This window comes from Lagenorhynchus albirostris, chromosome 4 (assembly GCF_949774975.1).
Source record: "Lagenorhynchus albirostris chromosome 4, mLagAlb1.1, whole genome shotgun sequence".
NCBI classification, from domain to species: domain Eukaryota; kingdom Metazoa; phylum Chordata; class Mammalia; order Artiodactyla; family Delphinidae; genus Lagenorhynchus; species Lagenorhynchus albirostris.
This window is the reverse complement of record NC_083098.1, coordinates 31,760,848-31,781,028: the sequence shown is the minus strand read 5'-3', so window position 1 is coordinate 31,781,028 and position 20,181 is coordinate 31,760,848. Positions and strand designations below refer to the sequence as shown.

Genomic DNA, 20,181 nt, shown 5'->3' with positions numbered 1-20,181 from the left:
GAAATAAACTTCAAATTAACTGCTTTTAATTGGTCATGTGTGTGCATATACATGTATATGAGTATTTTTAACTTCTATGTATAAATCCTCACCCTAACCAAAAAGGATACACAGTGAGTACTCAAGGAGAATGTTCTGGGTATATGTATGTGTCAAAGTAAAAAGAAAGGACACAGCTTATTAGAGCCTCTGTTTCCTCATATTTGATGGTAAAATGAGGATATTCTCCAGGGTTTTTATTGATGATTAAGTGAGATATACATATATAGTAGTACTGTGGAAATACTACTGAAATGTTTGCTAGTATTAGTGTAGTCTACACTTTATGATAGGAAAGAAGAGATGAGATTTCATTGTAGATTCTGATAAATATTTTAAGAAATACTTTAAAAAGTAGTGATATTCTGAATACGGCTTCCAGTATCCTCAGTATCTCAGTTTTCAACTATTATCTATTTCACATGTTACAAAATCCACGTTCCTAGTTTGAGCAAGAAAGGGAATGTCAAAATCCAGATCTTTCTAGCTCCAAACCTCACCTATTGTTCTCTCTTCTCCCACTTCCAAAGTGGACATAATAATTCACAAAGGTACTATATCAGCTTGCTCAAGGATGTTTTTTCACCTAAGTGTTTCAAGGTTATTTAAATGTTTTACTTGATTTTTGTGAGGGGAGGTCCTAACATTTTAAATGATTCATGTGGCTTTTTAGTTTCTCCTTTTAAGAATCATGGCATTTCTGTGCAGGTGTTCCACACTGGGGAAACAACCCCCTTAGTATGGTTTAAAGGAGCTCATATTTTTGAGGTATAATTGTTTTTGTTTTTCCATAGCATATACTTTATTTCTTACCCTCTTTTAGCCTTTGTTCATATTCTAATTTTACTATTAAGTGAGCTACCATTTTCTGTTGTTTTCTTTCTTTCTTTTTTTTTTTTTTTTTTTTTTGCGGTACACGGGCCTCTCACTGTTGGGGCCTCTCCCGTTGTGGAGCACAGGCTCCGGACGTGCAGGCTCAGCGGCCATGGCTCACGGGCCTAGCCGCTCCGCGGCATGTGGGATCTTCCCGGACCGGGGCACGAACCTGTGTCCCCTGCATCGGCAGGCGGACTCTCAACCACTGCGCCACCAGGGAAGCCCTTGTTTGCTGTTTTTTATTTGAAATTATTTTCACATAGCAAATCAAAGCCCTTTTAATTTGTAGAAGACACTTGTCAGATGTTCAGTCTATCCAGTTATTAATTTTTCTCTAGTTGATACTGCCAGTCTCAGATGAGTGCCTTACTAAAACCATCAAGTTTTATGGTGCCCACTAGAAAGAAAGGGAAGAAAGGAAAATCATCTGTCAAAATTCATTTACTTAGTGGCCCAAACCGATGTTTCTGAATAAAATTTTGGTTTCTCAACCAGTATCTTGGTGGTGGATGGACGAACATATAACAATTATAATAATACAATGCAAAAATATTTTTCTGTCTATCAAGCCTAAAAAAAACTTTTACACAATAAAGGTAGCTAATAAACTTGATGAGACTAAATGATTGTCACTTCAGTGCCTTCTACTGTAAGCAGCCACTTTTTATGTTGTGTGTGGATGTGGATTTTCCTTTATGAGTTTATAATTTGAGACATTTATTAAAATAATAGATAAAAATTTCTAATTCCTCTTTGATAGAGCTGGAGTGGACCAGAGAAATTGCTTGCTTTAGATGAACTTATTGATAGTTGTGAACCAACACAAGTAAAACATATGATGCAAGTGATAGAACCCCAGTTTCAGCGAGACTTCATTTCCTTGCTCCCTAAAGAGGTAAGGATTATCAATTATATTCTTCATTAGTGCTATTTGAAAATATAAATCAACAGCTACCATCTTTAGACATTGTCATGCTAATTATGGTATTCAGTATTGTCAGTTTAACACTCTTAATTAGTATTACAGGGGGCTGTAAATGATAAGGTGCTGTGACTTAATATAATTTTCAGATTAAATTATACTTACAGACTAAGTGTCTTCTTTCCATCACTGGAATAAGTCATATGTGAGACTAAGCTATTGAGTTTCGTTAATTTGACTGTTTCTTTACCAAGATTTTTTCCTAGGTTATTTGAAGTCCAACCTTTAGTTGTCTTGGTATGTTCATTTATAGTAGTAGATTTTTTTAAATTCTGATTTTATTAAAACAGCAATATTTTTTTTCTTATTTTGTTTTTTGTTTATCCTAAGTCCCTTCAAGACTAATAGTTTCATGATTCTATTGGATAGTAGTTCTCAGTGACTTACATTATGTAATTATTTTGAAGTGTATAGAATTTCACATGTACATCATCTTCTATAAATCATTCCCCTTTCTGCCGCATCACACACACACACACACAATCACAGATTTCCCATACCAGTTACATTCTTATAGTATTTCTTTTAGAATTATTTATGCCCATTTGTTTTAATATCTTTATATAAAATAAAACATCTTTGATTTTTTATCATAGATTGATTATGATCACATGTGCATTCTTGACTATGTAAATGAGGCATAGTTTAGATGTAGTTCTTTTATTGATGTTGTAGCCTTCATAGTTTCATTTTTGTCAGCAAACAGAAATAAGATAACATTAAATAATCAATGTTACCATGATTTATATTTTCACAAAAGTTTTATATTGCCACTAATCATACATAGATCAGCTAAGAAGACAATATAAAATACCATTTATGTTAATATAAATATAAATGCAAATGGTCCTGAAACTTCAAATTTGAAGAGAAAGGAAGTTGATTTTTTTTTTCAGATACCCATGCTAAATATCCTAAGGGCATTAAAGATAGTCCCAATACTAATTTCACAACGGATATTAATAAAATGGTTTCATCATAGTTAATGGATAAAATTAAGCATAACTACAGGAAAAAGCAAAGTGGAAAAAAGTATCTTTTTCCTGAGATGTTGCTTCTTTGGAGTGATTTTTAAAATGACATTGTCCCAGAAAAAAAAATCTTTATTCTTGATGGCTCATTCTAAAACTGAACTCTTTGGATAGATTTCGCTTATGAAAGTGGCATAAGCTCTCTCTCTTTGCTTCCAGAAGGGTGGTAATAATAGGAAGCACTTTTATAAGTATTTGACTGAAACTGAATTTATTCTCCTTTGATATATTTTTCATAGTTTTCCTTGATATCCTTCATATTTTAGAAGGTAGTATTTTTGTTAAAATATAGACTTTTTCTCAGTCTAATTTATCCTCTTATGTCTAAAGATTGTGAGGTTTTTGTTTTGTTTCGTTTTTTCTTTATTTGGATTTCCACAGAAGCTTCATAACACAAAAAAACATGATTTGAAATCAGAAGAATATTAAAGTATTCTTAAGAATCTAAAAATTAAGCACAAATTATCCATAACCAGGGCAGTAAAGATTTTCTTGAATTAAGTGTTCCTTTGAAGATTGCCTGAGGGGAAAGAAGCTTTGCTAGATAGAATGAGTGAGCCTGACTTAGCATGGCACCTGTCCCCCCATCTTTTTAAATTTGTTTTTTATTGAAGTATAGTATTGTATATAAGTATAGTATTGTATATTGAATTACAGTGTTGAGTTAATTACTACTATACAGCAAAGTGACTCAGTTATACATACATATACATTCTTTTTCATATGCTTTTCCATTATGGTTTATCAAAGGATATTGAATCTAGTTTTAACTGCTAGAAAAAACGTTTTCTTTTTTGAAAAATGCTTTATTTTATATGTAGAGAAATAATGGTATAGATCTAAGTCCTGAAGGAAACTAACATCTTATTGGAGACTAAGTACTATCATTATTTAAAACAGTATTACCTTCATGTCAGGAAATGGACTTATAGTAATTTTCTTATAATTCCTTTCAACAGATCGCAAAGCTCTTTACCAACATTTACTTACTAATCTCAAAAACCTTGACAGAAATCTCACTAGTCTCACATGGGAGACTTGTGATAAAGAGCACTATCTTTATTTTGTAAGTAAATGCCAAGAAAAGCATAGTGATACAGTAGATGATCTAGAACAAAGCCTAAATTCTTAACATAGGATTGGCCAACATTTTCTTTATTCTTTTCTTTTCTTTTTCTTTCACTATTTCAATCCACTGAAATATAGCAATTCTGGGAAAGTATTAGCTACTTTTTAAATATAATATGGTGGTCTTTTATATTGGGTTGGCCAAAACGTTTGTTCAGTTTTAAGTAAAAATAAAAGACACGTTTTTTCATTTTCACCAAGAATTTTACTGAACAATGTATTCACTAACCGAATGAACTTTTTGGCCAACCCAATATAAGTTATAGTGAAAAACAAAAAACAGCAACTCTCATTGAAATGACAAGTTTGGCCAAAGAAAAGATAATTATCTGAAATGAATTTTCAATATAAGAGATTTTCTTGTGTGGAAGTAGTCCTTAGGAAGAATTACTAATCTAGAGTTTACCTTTAATACAATTTAATAGAAAACTGCATTAGCTAGACCATTCAATTTGGCTCCAAGAAACCTGTAACCCCCTCTGTGGTATTGTAGAGATGTAGTTTGGGACAATGCCCACTCTCTGTCCCCTATAAGGAACCCTACATGACAAAATCTTGTTTCCTTTGAGGAACTGGTATAACTAATTGCTGTTTTCTTTTTGCTTGGCAGCCTAATTAAAAAACCATGTAAAATACTGTTGCCAGTATATTTGTGTTCTACTTTTCCTCTAGTTTAAACCTTTTCTATTTATATTTTTCCTGGTTCTGATTTTCTTATTCATATTTTTCTATGTATATTTTCTCTTTTTTAAAAAATTTTATTATTTGGCTGCATCAGGTCTTAGTTGCGGCATGAGGGATCTTCATCGCAGCATGCGGGCTTCTCTAGTTGTGGCACATGGGCTTCTCTCTAGTTGTGATGTGCGGGCTCCAGAGTGCACAGGCTCAGTAGTTGCGGCTTGCGGGCTCTCTAGTGGCGTACGGGCTCAGTAGCTGCTGAGCGTGGGCTTAGTTGCCCCACGGCATGTGGGATTTTAGTTCCCCAACCAGGGATTGAAACCTTGTCCTCTGCATTGGAAGGCAGATTCTCAACCACTGGACCATGAGAGAAGTCCCATGCTATGTGTATTTTCTATAATACAGGGATGTTTTGATGGCATGGACAAACATTTAATAAGTTGAAGTTTATGGTTGAGTTAGGGACTTTGCTGTTCTAAAGGAACGGGCACCAGTTACCTATGGAGTTAGCACTTCAAATTTCTTTAGCACCTGAGTGTTTCTTTACATTTCTTTTTAATGCATGCTGACACTGGACTAGATGATCTCTTAATCACCAGTAATGACAGAAATTTTACCTGTTGATTTAAGGATAAATCTAACCTGCTCTGGATTTGTTTCTTAGCATTTAGGATCCATTGAATGTTTCTATAACTTACCTGATTTCTGCTTCAGCTGGATAGCTAAAATAAGAGTAGGCTTTTTCATATGACCATTCTCAATATCTTGGGCATTAACTAGCATCTCTTTTCCACAAATATAACTTTGTGCCTGATAATTTCAATGTTAAATATCAGTTTCACATAGAAGATTAATAGTATGCTGTTAGACTGACACTAAGCAAACTTGTCTAGGCTTTGATTGATTGAGAATTTCAAAATTAATTGGTTTATGGGGTATCCATTTAAAAATATATTGTTGAGTTATGTATGTATGTGTATATTTGTATATGTGAACACACACGCATATATAGATTGTTTAATATAGTTATGCCTTTTCATTTTAAATGACTCCGTTTCTGTATATAATACTGAATGGTCTTCTCTGATAGACCAAAAATAATTATTCCACAAAAAGTTTTTCACTGTCATTTGTCAGTAGTAGTATTACGTTGAATACTGACTGGTTGAAGTACTTTCTATATAGAATATACTCAATAAATATGTGATTAATGATGAACTCTGTATATATATTGATACAAAGTCATTGGGAAAACATAATTTATTTCATGTAATTCCTGTTTAGCATCAAAAAATAATTCAGATTGTGCTTTTTTACTCCCTGTATGACCCTAGGTCCTTTAAATGATAGTTTGTTTTAATCTTTGTAACTTAGTTTATGTGAAAAGTAAACTTTACTACTCTGTTTAGATCATTCTGTCCTAATATCATAATTTAAATTTTTATGTGATTTGTGAGGCTAATTGAACGAGCATAGTCGGAAGCTGTTGTTCTCCTTTTTCTTCTATTTCCTTTTCTTTTATTTATTTGAATTGACTTTACACACTGGAAGAAAAATTGATGGTTTGCAAGTATTGGAAACAAAATTTTTAAATCAGTGATATATCAAAGACTTAGCTCAAATATACAACTCTATCTGGCCCATCCAGAAAATCTCCATAAGCAATATAAAGGAATTAGAACCCAATTACTTTTATAGGTCTAGGAAGCAGTTTAATAATTGTTCCTTTTTGTCATTTACAGTAAAGGATTAAATGTTTGAAAAGTACATCACTGTGATATAAACAGTTTGATACGATAAAGAACTATTAATTATATCTAACTATCTGAAGGATTCTGAAATTATGCCACACAGAGTATATAGGAATCTCATTTCTTAAGTCAAATTATATTGTAGTGAGGATAGAAAAAGACAAAATTTAAACAACTAATAAAGTAAAAAATATATAAATAAATAGTAGAATTCTTGAGATGAGTTTCACAGAGCAAAGGCAAGAGAAGAGGCAGAGAGGTTTAATAAGTATTCCTTGAAGAGGTGAGGAGCTAGTGGGGTGAAGTTCATAAAAACCAATAGGGTGTTTTTAAATCTGGTATGTGTTTGTTAAAATTGAATATTAGAAGGTACTGCCTTTCATAATTTTAGAAATTAGAATGTAAAATTATATTACATTTATAAGTACTTTATACCATAGGGAATAATTAACTTATTTTTTATCGTTAAAAAGAGACACATGGTATACTATGCTTTTTCTTTTCATAGCTGGCACTTTATGTGCTTTCATTCCTGGAACCCAAAGACCTGCTACAAGCGGCTCAGACGTGTCGCTACTGGAGAATTTTGGCTGAAGACAACCTTCTCTGGAGAGAGAAATGTAAAGAAGAGGGTAAGGTTCAAAATCACAGAGAGAAAATATTTGTAGTTCGAAAAAGCAAAGTGATTCTGAAAAATAATAATAAGTTTTATGTGCACATAGAATAAAGTGGTGGATAAATAAAAAAAGAGAACTTTGGCAGCGTATCAAAGAATCAAGACTGTGTCTTCATTTACATTCACCTACTTATATAAAATCCACAGGTTATTCCACACGTTCAGATGTGCCAAATCTTGCCACTAACCCCTTTAGTGAGCACTGTAACTAATAGTGAATATATCTCATTTGCTTCCCAGTCTCCAGTAGAATTAATAAACAATGAGAAAGTCAAGATGAGGACAACTTAAAGAGAACCCCCAAATTAAATTAGCAATTAAATACTCAAATATTTGTAGTCTATTCATTTCTTCCACAAATATTTCTTGAGCACCTCTTATGTGCTAGATATTCTTAAATCCTGGGGATGTAGTAGTAAAGTCCCATTTTCTTCCTACCATGGAGCCTGTGTTCTGAGACCTGTTTAAAAAAAAAAAATCCCCTTTCCTAGTAATGGAGTAGGTATCATACATATTAAGAAAGGACATTTTTTCTTTCCAGCAGGCATCTAGAAAAATATTACTTTTGAAAAAAATATTATTTGCCTTCAACAAGCAAAATTTTTAAGAAAGAATCATAGAGTGTAAGACAGATGCGCTATAGGTTCTCTTTAGTAAAGCTGAGAGGTAAAGAAAGATCCAGGATACTTGGTTTCTAATCCTGCCTCTGCCCTGCCTGTGGCTTGGACTACTCAGTGAAACCTTCTCTTCTCAGATATATATAAAGTGGGATTAATTATCCCTGCCTTACCTTCTCATAGAATCATTATTTTAATGACTTTTTTAAATTGTGATAATTTATACGTAAAATAGAATTTATCACTTTCACCATTTTTAAGTGTATAGTTCAGCAGCATCAAGTATGCTGACTTTGCTGTGGAACCATCACCACCATCCATCTCCAGAACTTTATCATCTTCCCCAGCTGCAACTCCATACCCATTTAACAGTAACTCCCTATTCCTCTTCCCTGCAGCACTGGCAACCACCATTTTGTTTTCTGTCTCTATAAATTTGACGACTCTAGGGACCTCATATAAGTGGAATCATACGGTATTTGTCTTTTTGTGACTGTCTTATTTCACTTAGCATAATGTCTTCAAGGTTCATCCAAATGTATCAGAATTCCCTCCTTTTTTAAGACTAAACATTCCATTGTATGTATATACCACACTTTTTTCTCCATTTATCCGTCAGTGGACACTTGGGTTGCTTCCACCTCTTGGCTGTTATAAATAATGCTGCTACGAACATGGATGTACAAATACCTGTTCAAGTCCCTGCTTTCAGTTCTTTTGGGTGTATGTTCAGAAGTGGAATTGCTGGATCATATGGTAATTTTATGGTTAATTTATTTTGAGTAACCACCATACTGTTTTCCATAGCAGCAACATTATTTTATAGTCCCACAAGCATTGCACAAGGGTTCCAATTTCTCCACATCCTCACCAACATTTCATAGAATTATTCTGAGAGAAATGAAATAGTCAGTAGACAACATGCCATACAGATTGCAAATTTACATTAGTGTCTCATAATAACAGTGTTAGAAATTAGTGTTCTGCATTTCAGTGGTTTTCAGCATAGGAGAAAATGAGATGCATTATAAAATGTGTAATTTGTATTATTGGTGAAGGCAATTATACTCTAAATTTTCTAAACCTTAGGTATTGATGAACCATTGCACATCAAGAGAAGAAAAGTAATAAAACCAGGTTTCATACACAGTCCATGGAAGAGTGCATACATCAGGCAGCACAGAATTGATACTAACTGGAGGCGAGGAGAACTCAAATCCCCTAAGGTAACTGAACTCTTGCATGATGTAACAGAAACCATTAATCAGTGTTAGTACGTAGTGTACTCTTTCGTATCTGACAAGTAGTATAACTTGACAACCTATGTCCTGTAGAAAGAAAACAATATATTTTAAAATAACTGAAAATGTAACTGACAGTATTCCTCTGTGCTAATATCTCTAGTCTGACAACTAACTGTACTTGAATAAAAGACGAATTGACTTACGTGTTGTTCTGTCTATTGCATGTAAATGAAAATTTCTGAATATCCTGTTGAATTTTGTGTCATATACGTACTACCTAAGAATTTGCTCCCTCTCTGACCAAACATGATTTTTTGAGGAGTACCCATGTTTGGGGGGTTTTTTGATGGCTTTTGTGTGTTTTAATTTTATAAATTTAAGCATAATTCTGATTTTCTGCCTTATAACATTTCAATTATATAAAGAATGGCAAAAACACTTGAAATCCTTAGCTATATTTTTTTCAACTGGAAAAAAAGCAATTTGGGGAGACATTTTGTATTAAAACGTATACATTATGACAGGCTTTTTTGTTTAAGTTGAAAAAGTTGATGATTATTGTCTTTCTACTTAGTAGGTACTTTTGTGTGTCAAAATTGCACAACTTAAGTGCATATTCTTTTGGTTTGAGCGGATAAAATAGATGATTATAAAATACGTTTGTGTTTGAACCATATTTATGAGGTCTTGACTGAGTAAAATTTTAATAGTTGATGTCTCAAGTATAAATAATAGAATATGGAAACAATAAAATGTTTAATACTTAATTCATCTGCCAGGAAGGATGCTTCATATTTTATACAAATTTTTACTCTGGAAATAGACTATGGATTACTGTTGCTATTTATGGCCTCATTTTTCTTTTCACTAGTATTTTAAAAAACATAATGTAGTAACATACTTCTGATCTGTACATCTATGTTGTAGGTGCTGAAAGGACATGATGATCACGTGATCACATGCTTACAGTTTTGTGGTAACCGAATAGTTAGCGGTTCTGATGACAACACTTTAAAAGTTTGGTCAGCAGTCACAGGCAAAGTAAGTGTACTTCTCTCTACACTTCGTAAAGTCACCATTTGGTACATACCTTTACAAGGATCAACCAGTGAAAGGAAAACAAGGATTCATTTTTGAGTCTAGCTTATTTTGATAGCAAATATCAGAGCTTCTAATTCAGCTTTTTTCTTGGCATGAAAATGATGTTTCTCATGATAGGGATGTCATTAGTTTCTTCTTCATTTAAATAGTTTGTCTATCTTTGTGACTTAGCTATTTTAAGATTTTACAGATGTGCTTTTTTTCCTTTCTTTTTTGGGGGTTAGTTTTTCCCACTTTTATTAACCATAAAAGTTATATCTCCTTCCTTTTTAATCTTTTTCAAAACTATGACTGAGGGATATATTTTTTTCCTTGTAAACTTTGTTGATAACCTACCTGGAGTTTAAAAGTTAAATAAATCATGTTAATTTTGATTTATCTCAAACCCTGTAAGATAGAAGTTAAGCAGGCTCGTTAGTTATGTAAATAGGAGTTTGAAGGAAACAAAGCAGTCCAAGCAGTCAGTTTCACTTCATACAATACTATACTTTAATGGTTCTCTACTGAATACTTATTTTTATCTGTCCAATGGAAAACATTTTCTTGAATTAGGTAATTGACCACCTAAAAAAGAATAGAAGAAAGTGTGTGGGGAGGGGGAAATCTGTCTTTTAAAATGTCTTATAACATGTTGATTCTTGGGCAAGAATCTTCTAAATATTCCAAGTCAGATGTAAAAGTTTTTTTAAAACTGCTTCGTATTTCCGTAGTGTAATATTAGTTTTGGATTTATTTCAGGGTTTTAGTGTCTGTCTTTACTTGTCTAGAAGTACCTTGCCGTAGAAGTACCCTAACTACTGCCTTGGGGCAGATTCAGATGAAATGTGGAATGTAGCCACACCCAACTCTGTTGGCATTCTTTCACTGAATCCATTCCCGTGGAAGAAACCAAGTTGCAATTTTAGTATTATTTTATCAAAGAGGCCAGGCCAGAGTTGTCATACTTTAGTGAGAAAGGTTTACTGTCTGCATACTTGTTCCCCGACTGTGTGTGTGTGTGTAATATGCAGTGCTGCTGAATAAACAAAGAAATACACAGTGATGGGATCATGTTATATTGATGTGCAAAATTATTTTCTAATATGCCAAACATTCCAACTGAGTAAATAACTTTACTTCAGATTTTAATGAACTGCTAAAATCTTATTTACATTGTTTTTCTTTCTACCCAAAAGTAATCATCTTAAGTGTTTTTGCAGTGTCTGAGGACATTAGTGGGACACACAGGTGGAGTATGGTCATCACAGATGAGAGACAATATCATTATTAGTGGATCTACAGATCGGACTCTCAAAGTGTGGAATGCGGAGACGGGAGAATGTATACACACCTTATATGGGCATACTTCCACTGTACGTTGTATGCATCTCCATGAAAAAAGGTAGGGGAAACCCTGTAGGGGTTGGGAATTCTTTCTCTGTTACTTGTGAACTTGGGGCCTTTTGTATAGAGTTCAGTTGTACAGTACTTACTATGTCTAACAGAGAGATAGTGATAATATGCTCCTAAACTAGACTCATCATTCAACTTCAGATATTTCTCTGCTAGGAAAGCAGTAGTGTATTGCCTTAAGATTGGGCAGTAGGGTATTGCCTTTAAATTTCCGTCCTCATTTAATGTGTTGTTGGCTTCCACCTTGAAACTCTGTTCTCTGATCTTGACTAACACCTTACTTGATTGTTCTAAATCTTTGATGACTCATCATCTTCAAAAAAAAATGGGGAGGGGCATATATTTCCAGTAGTGGGACAAATTCAGTAATTCAGGCTTCAAGTCTCTGAGTCTTTTTAATTACCCACCACCCTTCCCCCACTCCATCATATCCCCTGTGTCTGGGCAAAAGCTGAGGCCTGTGGGTTTTAACTTATTCTCTCATTACCTATCACCTGAACTACTGACAGAGCTTTCAAACTTGGTCACCTTTTACACAGCTGCAGAGAACCTCCTCTAATTACGGTAGTACCACTGCCCTTTGGGAGCCTACTGTTACCTACCGAATTAAGGAAGAAACCCTCAATCCAGTTTTCAAAATAGTTTAAGCCAAACCAGACTGCTTGACTTTTTCTTCTCAGCATCTTTGCTGTTGCTTTTATCTCCTCCTACAGAGCCCTCCTATTAAAGTCCTTTCTATCTTCCATTGGCATGTCTTCACAGTACCCCTGTTAAACAGATGTGATTTCTACCTCCTTTGTCAGAAAAGGTCTCTCTGAAGGGTCCTTACAGTGAATCCACTCCAGTTTTTACCGTTCATTCATTCTGTCCATAGCATCTTCTTTATCAAGAACCATTACATTTAGCAGATTTCACTTTAGATTTGTAATATGTGCAGAAAAGTACCTTCTCACTTGTAATTTGAATCTACTTTGAACAGTGTGTGCTGTACTATTAAAATTGGGGGGGATTGGTATCAAGAGACCTTGCATTTCAGTTTCCATTATATTCTGACTTAAATCTCTCAATGCTTCCATTATCTACTGTCCCAAAGGTGGAAACTCTGGCCTTTCTTAATCTCTTAGGAATGACATTAAAGACATCTGAGTTTTCAGCTCTCCTTTGTAATCCAAAGGTGATTGCCGTATTTGTATCACTCTGGTCTTCGGAAGAGAATAATGTTGGGTCAGAGTTTCAAGGGATTTCCATTGCCCCTACATGCGTATGTTCTAAAAATCTGTATGTCTTAATGCCCCGGTAGCCTACAGAATATTTTTAAATATAAGCATAAGCAGCCTTTGTTTGAGGACATGTTTAAAACTGGTTAATTTAACCAGAGTATATGGTGTAAAGCACATATGTTTAGCTGTTTAAATTCCAGATTCTGATTTGTTTTGTTGAAAAACCTTTATTGAATTTTTTCCCTAGTCACGAAGGGACTTTGTGCTCATAATTAAAATAGGGGGAAATGACAAAGAATAAAGAAGAAAATTTAAGTTTTTCAAAATACTACCATCCATTAGCATTTTGCACATATTGCCCACACTAACATTTTATTTCTAAAATCAAGATCTTATTGTATGTGTTTAGAGCTGGCTGCTTCCGCTGCTGCTTCTTTATCTTCTTTGACTTGGTCTTCCTCTCCTTCCTCTTTGTCATTTCTAATTACAGTACAGTAGTCTTAAAACTGTTCCACAGGACCCCAAGGTGCTCCTGGTTCCCTCATAGGTGGAGGAATCAAACAGGCAGAATTCTAGGCTTTCCAACTTCCCATCCCAATCAGAGTAACTCAACTTTTGCATGTTTATATATCAAGGTTTTACATAGTACGTATTTATTTTGAAAACAGGTATTTCTGCTTAAGAAAAGGTAAAAAAGTTTTAATAACCACAGACTTTTTATATATCATGTTTTCTCACAATATCAAAATTCTAATACATTCTTTTTTCTGTTTTCCCCCCTACAGAGTTGTTAGTGGTTCTCGAGATGCCACCCTTAGGGTTTGGGATATTGAGACAGGCCAGTGTTTACATGTTTTGATGGGTCATGTAGCAGCGGTCCGCTGTGTTCAATATGATGGCAGAAGGGTTGTGAGTGGAGCGTATGACTTTATGGTGAAGGTGTGGGACCCAGAGACAGAGACCTGTCTGCACACGTTGCAGGGGCACACCAACAGGGTCTACTCGTTACAGGTAAGAGACCTATCTCTCCTGCTCTTGAGATGCTATATTTTTGAGTGATAAGGTTCTCTTACTCATAATCACTGTCAAATTGCTGATCCAATACAGTCCAAAAAAAGATGAATCAAATTATTCTGCCATTTACATATACTTTATTTATTTTTTAAATAAACTTTATTTATTTATTGGCTGCACTGGGTCTTCATTGCTGTGCGCGTGCTTCCTCTAGTTGCAGCGAGCGGGGGCTACTCTTTCGTTGCGGTGCGCAGGCTTCTCCTGTTGCGGAGCATGGGCTCTAGGCGCAGGCTTCAGTAGTTGTGGCTCGCGGGCTCTAGAGTGCAGGGTCAGTAGTTGTGGCACATGGGCTTAGTTGCTCCGTGGCATGTGGGATCTTCCCAGACCCGGGCTCGAACCCATGTCCCCTGCACTGGCAGGTGGATTCATAACCACTGTGCCACCAGGGAAGTCCCTACATGTACTTTAAAATTGGCATGAAGAAAGCATAAATTTTGAAATTATTTAAATGATTTCTTTCAGTTTTTCTGTGATTGATTTCCCTCTAAAATACAAATATTTGTCTTGGAACCTGAGACTTCGGGGCCTTAAATTTTGCTGTGTTAATTAATGGGTAGATAGTCTCCTAGGAGAATAACCTGGATTTTAATAAACTCCTTAGAGGATTAATTTGGCCCAAAGCTGCCCCTTTGCCTTGATAGCTGGAAGTTGATGGACCACGTAATTGTGATTCCGTCCCCATTCAAAGTGGAAGTGAACTTCGCACAAAGCTGCTCTGCCGTCACAGGGCTGCTGGTTTGTAGTCATGAAGAAGTAAATTTGACTTAAACTGATTTTTGGTTTGTTTTCATTTGAACCTGATATCCTAGAATAGATTGCCATATTTTGACATAAATAACTAGATTAATAGCAAGTTTAGAAAATAGATCTTGTTTCGTTTCGTGAAAGACAACATTTTCAATTCAAAACTACAGTTGACCCTTGAACAACTTAGGAGTCAGAGGCACCAACCACCCCCTCCCCACCCCCAACTCCAGTCGAAAATCCTCGAATAACTTTACAGTTGGCCCTCAGTATCTGCAGTTCCACATCCAAGAATCCAACCAACCTGGGATTGTGTAGTAGGTATTTAGCAAAAGAAATTCGAGTATAGGTGTGGACCCTCCCGGTTCAAACCCATGTTGTTCAAGGGTCAGCTGTATTTCTTATTACTTACATAGCTTGTTTACCAGTTACTGCCCGTTAGTAATCAGCAAATTAGTATGTAGTCCCAGGGCTCACAGTTCTGTTGTTGGGGTATTTGTATCTTAACTGATGGAATACTGTCCATGTCATGAAATACTGACATATAATAAAGATGTCTGTTAACTTAGGAAAGGTTATGAATTTGGAGGAGAGGGAATTGGCTGCAATTGTTTGTATGTTTTGTGATATGTTCGAACCTTAATGAATATAATAATCTTATTTAAATAAGCCATTAGATTGAGGAAAGAGGTGGTAACATTATTATAGATCTGGGAATTGGTAGATATTTGTTGACTTTGGGTATAGCTGGGAAGCTGGAGAAGAGATGCTATATATAGTTTGCTTTTGTTCTCAAAATGCCACCACTTCTAATTCCAGATATAATTGTCTGTTGGCACGTTTCCTAAATAGCATTAGGTTCTTGTAAATGAAATTTTTATTTTACATACAATTTTTAATGGAACTTACTTTGAAGTATCATGAAAGCTATCTCCAGCCCTTTTCTTGCCATAGGTGTTGATAAGCACACCCTTTATTCATAAACCACGTCAGCAGTTTTAGCTTGCTATTGGGAAGTAAAACTCAAATGGCAATCCATATTGAATCATTCATGATATGTAGCTAGTAAGTGTGGCCAGATGATCTGAAAATAATATGTTCATTTTAGGTGGTTTTTTGAAAATTGTTTCTGCATCTAGTTTGAAGCCACTGGCCATAAAAAATTAGCATTTGTGGTAGAAGTTTCTGAGAACATGCCCTGTAGAGTTGCTTGATTGCATGCACTTTGTCTTGTACCCCATTTTGTTCCTGGCATTTTGTTCTCATGCTTTACTCGCGTCCCCTTTTAGGATTAAGGTCAATAAATAATATCAAGAATGTGTACACTTCTAGTCTAATAAACTGTGTCTGTTGTAGTTTGATGGCATCCATGTGGTGAGTGGATCTCTTGATACATCAATCCGAGTTTGGGATGTGGAGACAGGGAATTGCATTCACACGTTAACAGGACACCAGTCATTAACAAGCGGCATGGAACTCAAAGACAACATTCTTGTCTCTGGGAATGCAGATTCTACAGTTAAAATCTGGGATATCAAAACAGGACAGTGTTTACAAACATTGCAAGGTAAATATTGGCTACCCACCTTTAGCTGTGTTCCTTAAAAATGAGATTGTTGGTCAGAAGAGAAATATGGAGCTTTTGTGTCACAGAAAGAAGTAACCTCATACAAAATGAAAACTTATTTTGGATAAGTTTATGAGCCTTTCCACTCTGACTTGAGTAGGAGTGGAAGTAGGATGGGAAGGATTCACAGTGCCCACTGAACTAGAGGAAGAAACATGTGAAAGCCGCTAATACTAAATGAGGCACAGCAGTGTTAACTTCTTATATCATGATTAACTTCTTTTTATTAGTCATAGCCCTTAGAAAGTGTTTTTTTCATTGAGGCCATCTGGTGGGCTATACTGCAGCTTTTATACTCATTGATTTTGTCTCTTCCGCAGAGTTTTGGAATAGTGTCCATTCAGCCTTTGCCTTTGACTGGTTAGTTCAGAGTGGTAGGGTAATAGATTGTCCATGAGCAGAATACGTGATGCTGGTACTATCTACATCACCACCGAGAGAAGTGCTCATTCATGCAACCAGGACACAAAATGTATGCCTGGTAGCTAACCACGCTTCCTGGAACACAGAACCCTCAGAGATTAACGTTTCAGTTACAAATAGCTACCAGATTTTCTTACATCCCTGCCGATCCTAAAATACTCAGAACACAGTTTCTAAATGTGCAGCGTTTTAAATATTTCATTTATTGTGTGTTCCAATATAGATTCCACAAATTACAGTATAACTGACCCTTAGTCATGATTTCTAACCAGTAACGAAATTCCTTTGGTTTTGCCTAGGTCCCAACAAGCATCAGAGTGCTGTGACCTGTTTACAGTTCAACAAGAACTTTGTAATTACCAGCTCAGATGATGGAACTGTAAAACTATGGGACTTGAAAACGGGTGAATTTATTCGCAACCTAGTCACATTGGAGAGTGGGGGGAGCGGGGGAGTCGTGTGGCGGATCAGAGCCTCAAACACAAAGCTGGTGTGTGCAGTAGGGAGTCGCAACGGGACGGAGGAAACCAAGCTGCTGGTGCTGGACTTTGATGTGGACATGAAGTGAGGAGCAGGAAAGGTGGCATCGTCCCAACGTGTAGACGACATACTCCCTGCCCTTCCCCCTGCAAAAGAAAAAAAGACAAAAAAAGAAAAAAGAAAAGAAAAAGAAAAAAAATCCCTTGTTCTCAGTGGTGCAGGATGTTGGCTTGGGGCAACAGAGCGAAAAGACCTACAGAGTCAGAAGGAAAAGAGGAAGCGATGACAAACCGCAACTGACAAGAGAGGCGCCTGCCGGCTCGTCCCGGAAAAAGCTTCACTTTGGACTGAGGGCAGCTTTGCAAAACGAGACTTTCGAAATCAAACCAGGTGCAATTATTTCTTTTTTTTCTTCTCCAGTGGTCGCTGGGCAGTGTTACTGCAGAGATGTCGTTACAGATTCTGCTAGCCTGTTCTTTTACCACTGAGACCTAGAAAGAAGCTGCAGTAACATCCACACAGTACCGGTGGACTTTCTCACCAGAGAGCATCTGCAACAAAAAGTCATTTTTCTGGAGCGGAAAAGCTAAAAAGGAAAAAAATTACTGTGAATTGTTTTTGTACAGTTATCATGAAAAGCTTTTTTTTTTTTTTTTTTTTTTTTTTGCCAACCATTGCCAATGTCAATCAATCACAGTATTAGCCTCTGTTAATCTATTCCTGTCGCTTCCACATACACTCTGCAATGCCTGTGTTGCTCAAAGGTGGCAAGTTGTCCTGGGTTCTGTGAGTCCCGAGATGGATTTAATTCTTGATGCTGGTGCTAGAAGTAGGTCTTCAAATATGGGATTGTGTCCCACCCCTGTACTGTACTCCCAGTGGCCAAACTTATTTATGCTGCTAAATGAAAGAAAGAAAAAAAAAAGCAAATTATTTTTTTTTATTTTTTTTCTGCTGTGACGTTTTAGTCCCAGACTGAATTCCAAATTTGCTCTAGTTTGGTTACGGAAAAAAAAAAGACTTTTTGCCACTGAAACTTGAACCATCTGTGCCTCTAAGAGGCTGAGAATGGGAGAGTTTCAGAAAATAAAGAGTGAAGTTTGCCTGCAAGTAAAGAATTGAGAGTGTGTGCAAAGCTTATTTTCTTTTATCTGGGCAAAAATTAAAACACATTCCTTGGAACAGAGCTGTTGCCGCCTGTTCTGTGGAGAAACTTTTCTTTTTGAGGGCTGTGGTGAATGGATGAACATACATAATAAAACTGACAAAATATTTTAAAAATATATAAAACACAAAATTAAAATAAAGTTGCTGGTCAGTCTTAGTGTTTTACAGTATTTGGGAAAACAACTGTTACAGTTTTATTGCTCTGAGTAACTGACAAAGCAGAAATTATCCAGTTTTTGTAGTAAAGGCGTCACATGCAAACAAGCAAAATGAATGAAAAAGTCAAATGGTTTGCCTCATTCTCCAAGAGCCACAACTCAAGCTGAACTGTGAAAGTGGTTTAACACTGTATCCTAGGTGATCTTTTTTTCCTCCTCCTGTTTATTTTTTTTGTTTGTTTTATTTATAGTCTGATTTAAAACAATCAGATTCAAGTTGGTTAATTTTAGTTATGTAACAACCTGACATGATGGAGGAAAACAACCTTTAAAGGGATTGTGTCTATGGTTTGATTCACTTAGAAATTTTATTTTCTTATAACTTAAGTGCAATAAAATGTGTTTTTTCATGTTAGTATGCCTGTTTCTTCCACTGAGGTAATAACACTTCATTATCAGTATTTAGGGTTTGTCTCTGATATTTTAATCTTCGCATCCCCTGTAGTGCGGCATGGAAATTGATGCTTCCAGGCCTGTTGTCCACAGCCAGAGTAAGAACAGTGGGCTGCAAGATGCCAATTATATTTATTTAGACTGTGCAGGAGGATGTGGTGCTGTGCTCATCTCTATTACATTGGGGTATATATGTATGAAATCTGGTCCCTCAAAGAGCCACCAGACTTTTATGGTAGTTACAACTAGAATTCCTGTAGGAAGTTCATTTTTAAAATGTGACCACATGTCGACTACTTACCAGGAACTTTCTATGCGTTCGTTCTGAAGCTCCCACCGTCCTGAGATGGAGACACCGTTCTCTCCACTTTAAAGATGAGGGCAGGACTGCGGCTGACACGGGTTAGGTGTTTGTCAGGAGTCAGGTACCTGGCCAAGCACCAGGATTCGCACTCATGCCCTTTAAGGAGAAAGAAACCTAGAATTTTGACAGACTAAAGCAAGATTTGTGGCGGGGAGGATCATTTTTGTGGTAATTTCAGGCTCTTTTGTCTCTGTCTTATTGAATAAATCTAGCATTTTATAAAGTAATGGAAAAAAATGAAGTTCAGTTACTCAAATTAGGTAGCCTCTCAAGTAGCAGGTTTCTGCCATGTGTGTATCTCCAGGAATCTCAACTGTCCAGGCCCAAGGTGAACATTGGAAAGTTAACAAATACTGATGCTACTTAGAGAATAAATTTCTCACAGTCACAAAGTATGTGTTCTTTACTCCTAAGGCAGCAATTCTTGGGCCTCACTCTCCCACAACTGCTGAATGAGAACATCTGGGGGTGGGACCCAAGAATCTGCATTTAAACTAGCTCACCAGGTGGGGTATGGACACAACTTGGAGAACCACTGCCCTAGAGACCTTCCAGTACGTTTGGTTATTTGGTTTTTTAGTCCACAGCACATTACAGGCACAAGAACATCAGAAAGAAGTGACAGGTTAAGGGAAAAGACAAAAAGCCACATGGTTAAAGACAAAAGTCGTATTAGGCAATGAAGTGCGGGTGAGCGGCCCGGCCTGCTTTAGGGAGAACCGGGGCGAAGCCCGGAGCCATGACTGCTGTTCACACGGACAACTCGGTGATCAAGAAGAAGCTGTAATCCTACTTGGTAGTCTTGAAACTGCTTGATTTTTCATAACGTAAGTGTGGCTTGACTCTAATACAATTGAAGAACATCATCAATAAAAATAAATGTACAGAACAGAATAGAATGAGTTCACAGACAGATACGCCTGAATCCAAATCCCAGTTCTGTCTATTTACGGGAC

The 20,181-nt window shown here is 36.1% G+C and overlaps 1 protein-coding gene across 7 annotated transcripts in view; it reads left to right on the top strand.

The window, feature by feature from the left end:
* Positions 1 to 18,823, top strand: part of FBXW7 (F-box and WD repeat domain containing 7) — a 207,780-nt gene extending 188,957 nt beyond the window's left edge. For 6 of the 7 annotated variants that reach the window (XM_060147787.1, XM_060147785.1, XM_060147782.1 and 3 more), the window contains 8 exons: positions 1,676 to 1,810; positions 6,994 to 7,117; positions 8,868 to 9,004; positions 9,950 to 10,063; positions 11,323 to 11,504; positions 13,521 to 13,746; positions 15,910 to 16,120; positions 16,903 to 18,823. In XM_060147787.1, coding sequence (XP_060003770.1) covers positions 1,676 to 1,810; positions 6,994 to 7,117; positions 8,868 to 9,004; positions 9,950 to 10,063; positions 11,323 to 11,504; positions 13,521 to 13,746; positions 15,910 to 16,120; positions 16,903 to 17,171 — 1,398 coding nt within the window. In that variant the 3' untranslated portion in view covers positions 17,172 to 18,823. The remainder of the gene's footprint in view (positions 1 to 1,675; positions 1,811 to 6,993; positions 7,118 to 8,867; positions 9,005 to 9,949; positions 10,064 to 11,322; positions 11,505 to 13,520; positions 13,747 to 15,909; positions 16,121 to 16,902) is intronic. The other variant, XM_060147784.1, reaches the window with a different exon arrangement.
* The last annotated feature ends 1,358 nt before the right edge of the window (positions 18,824 to 20,181 follow it).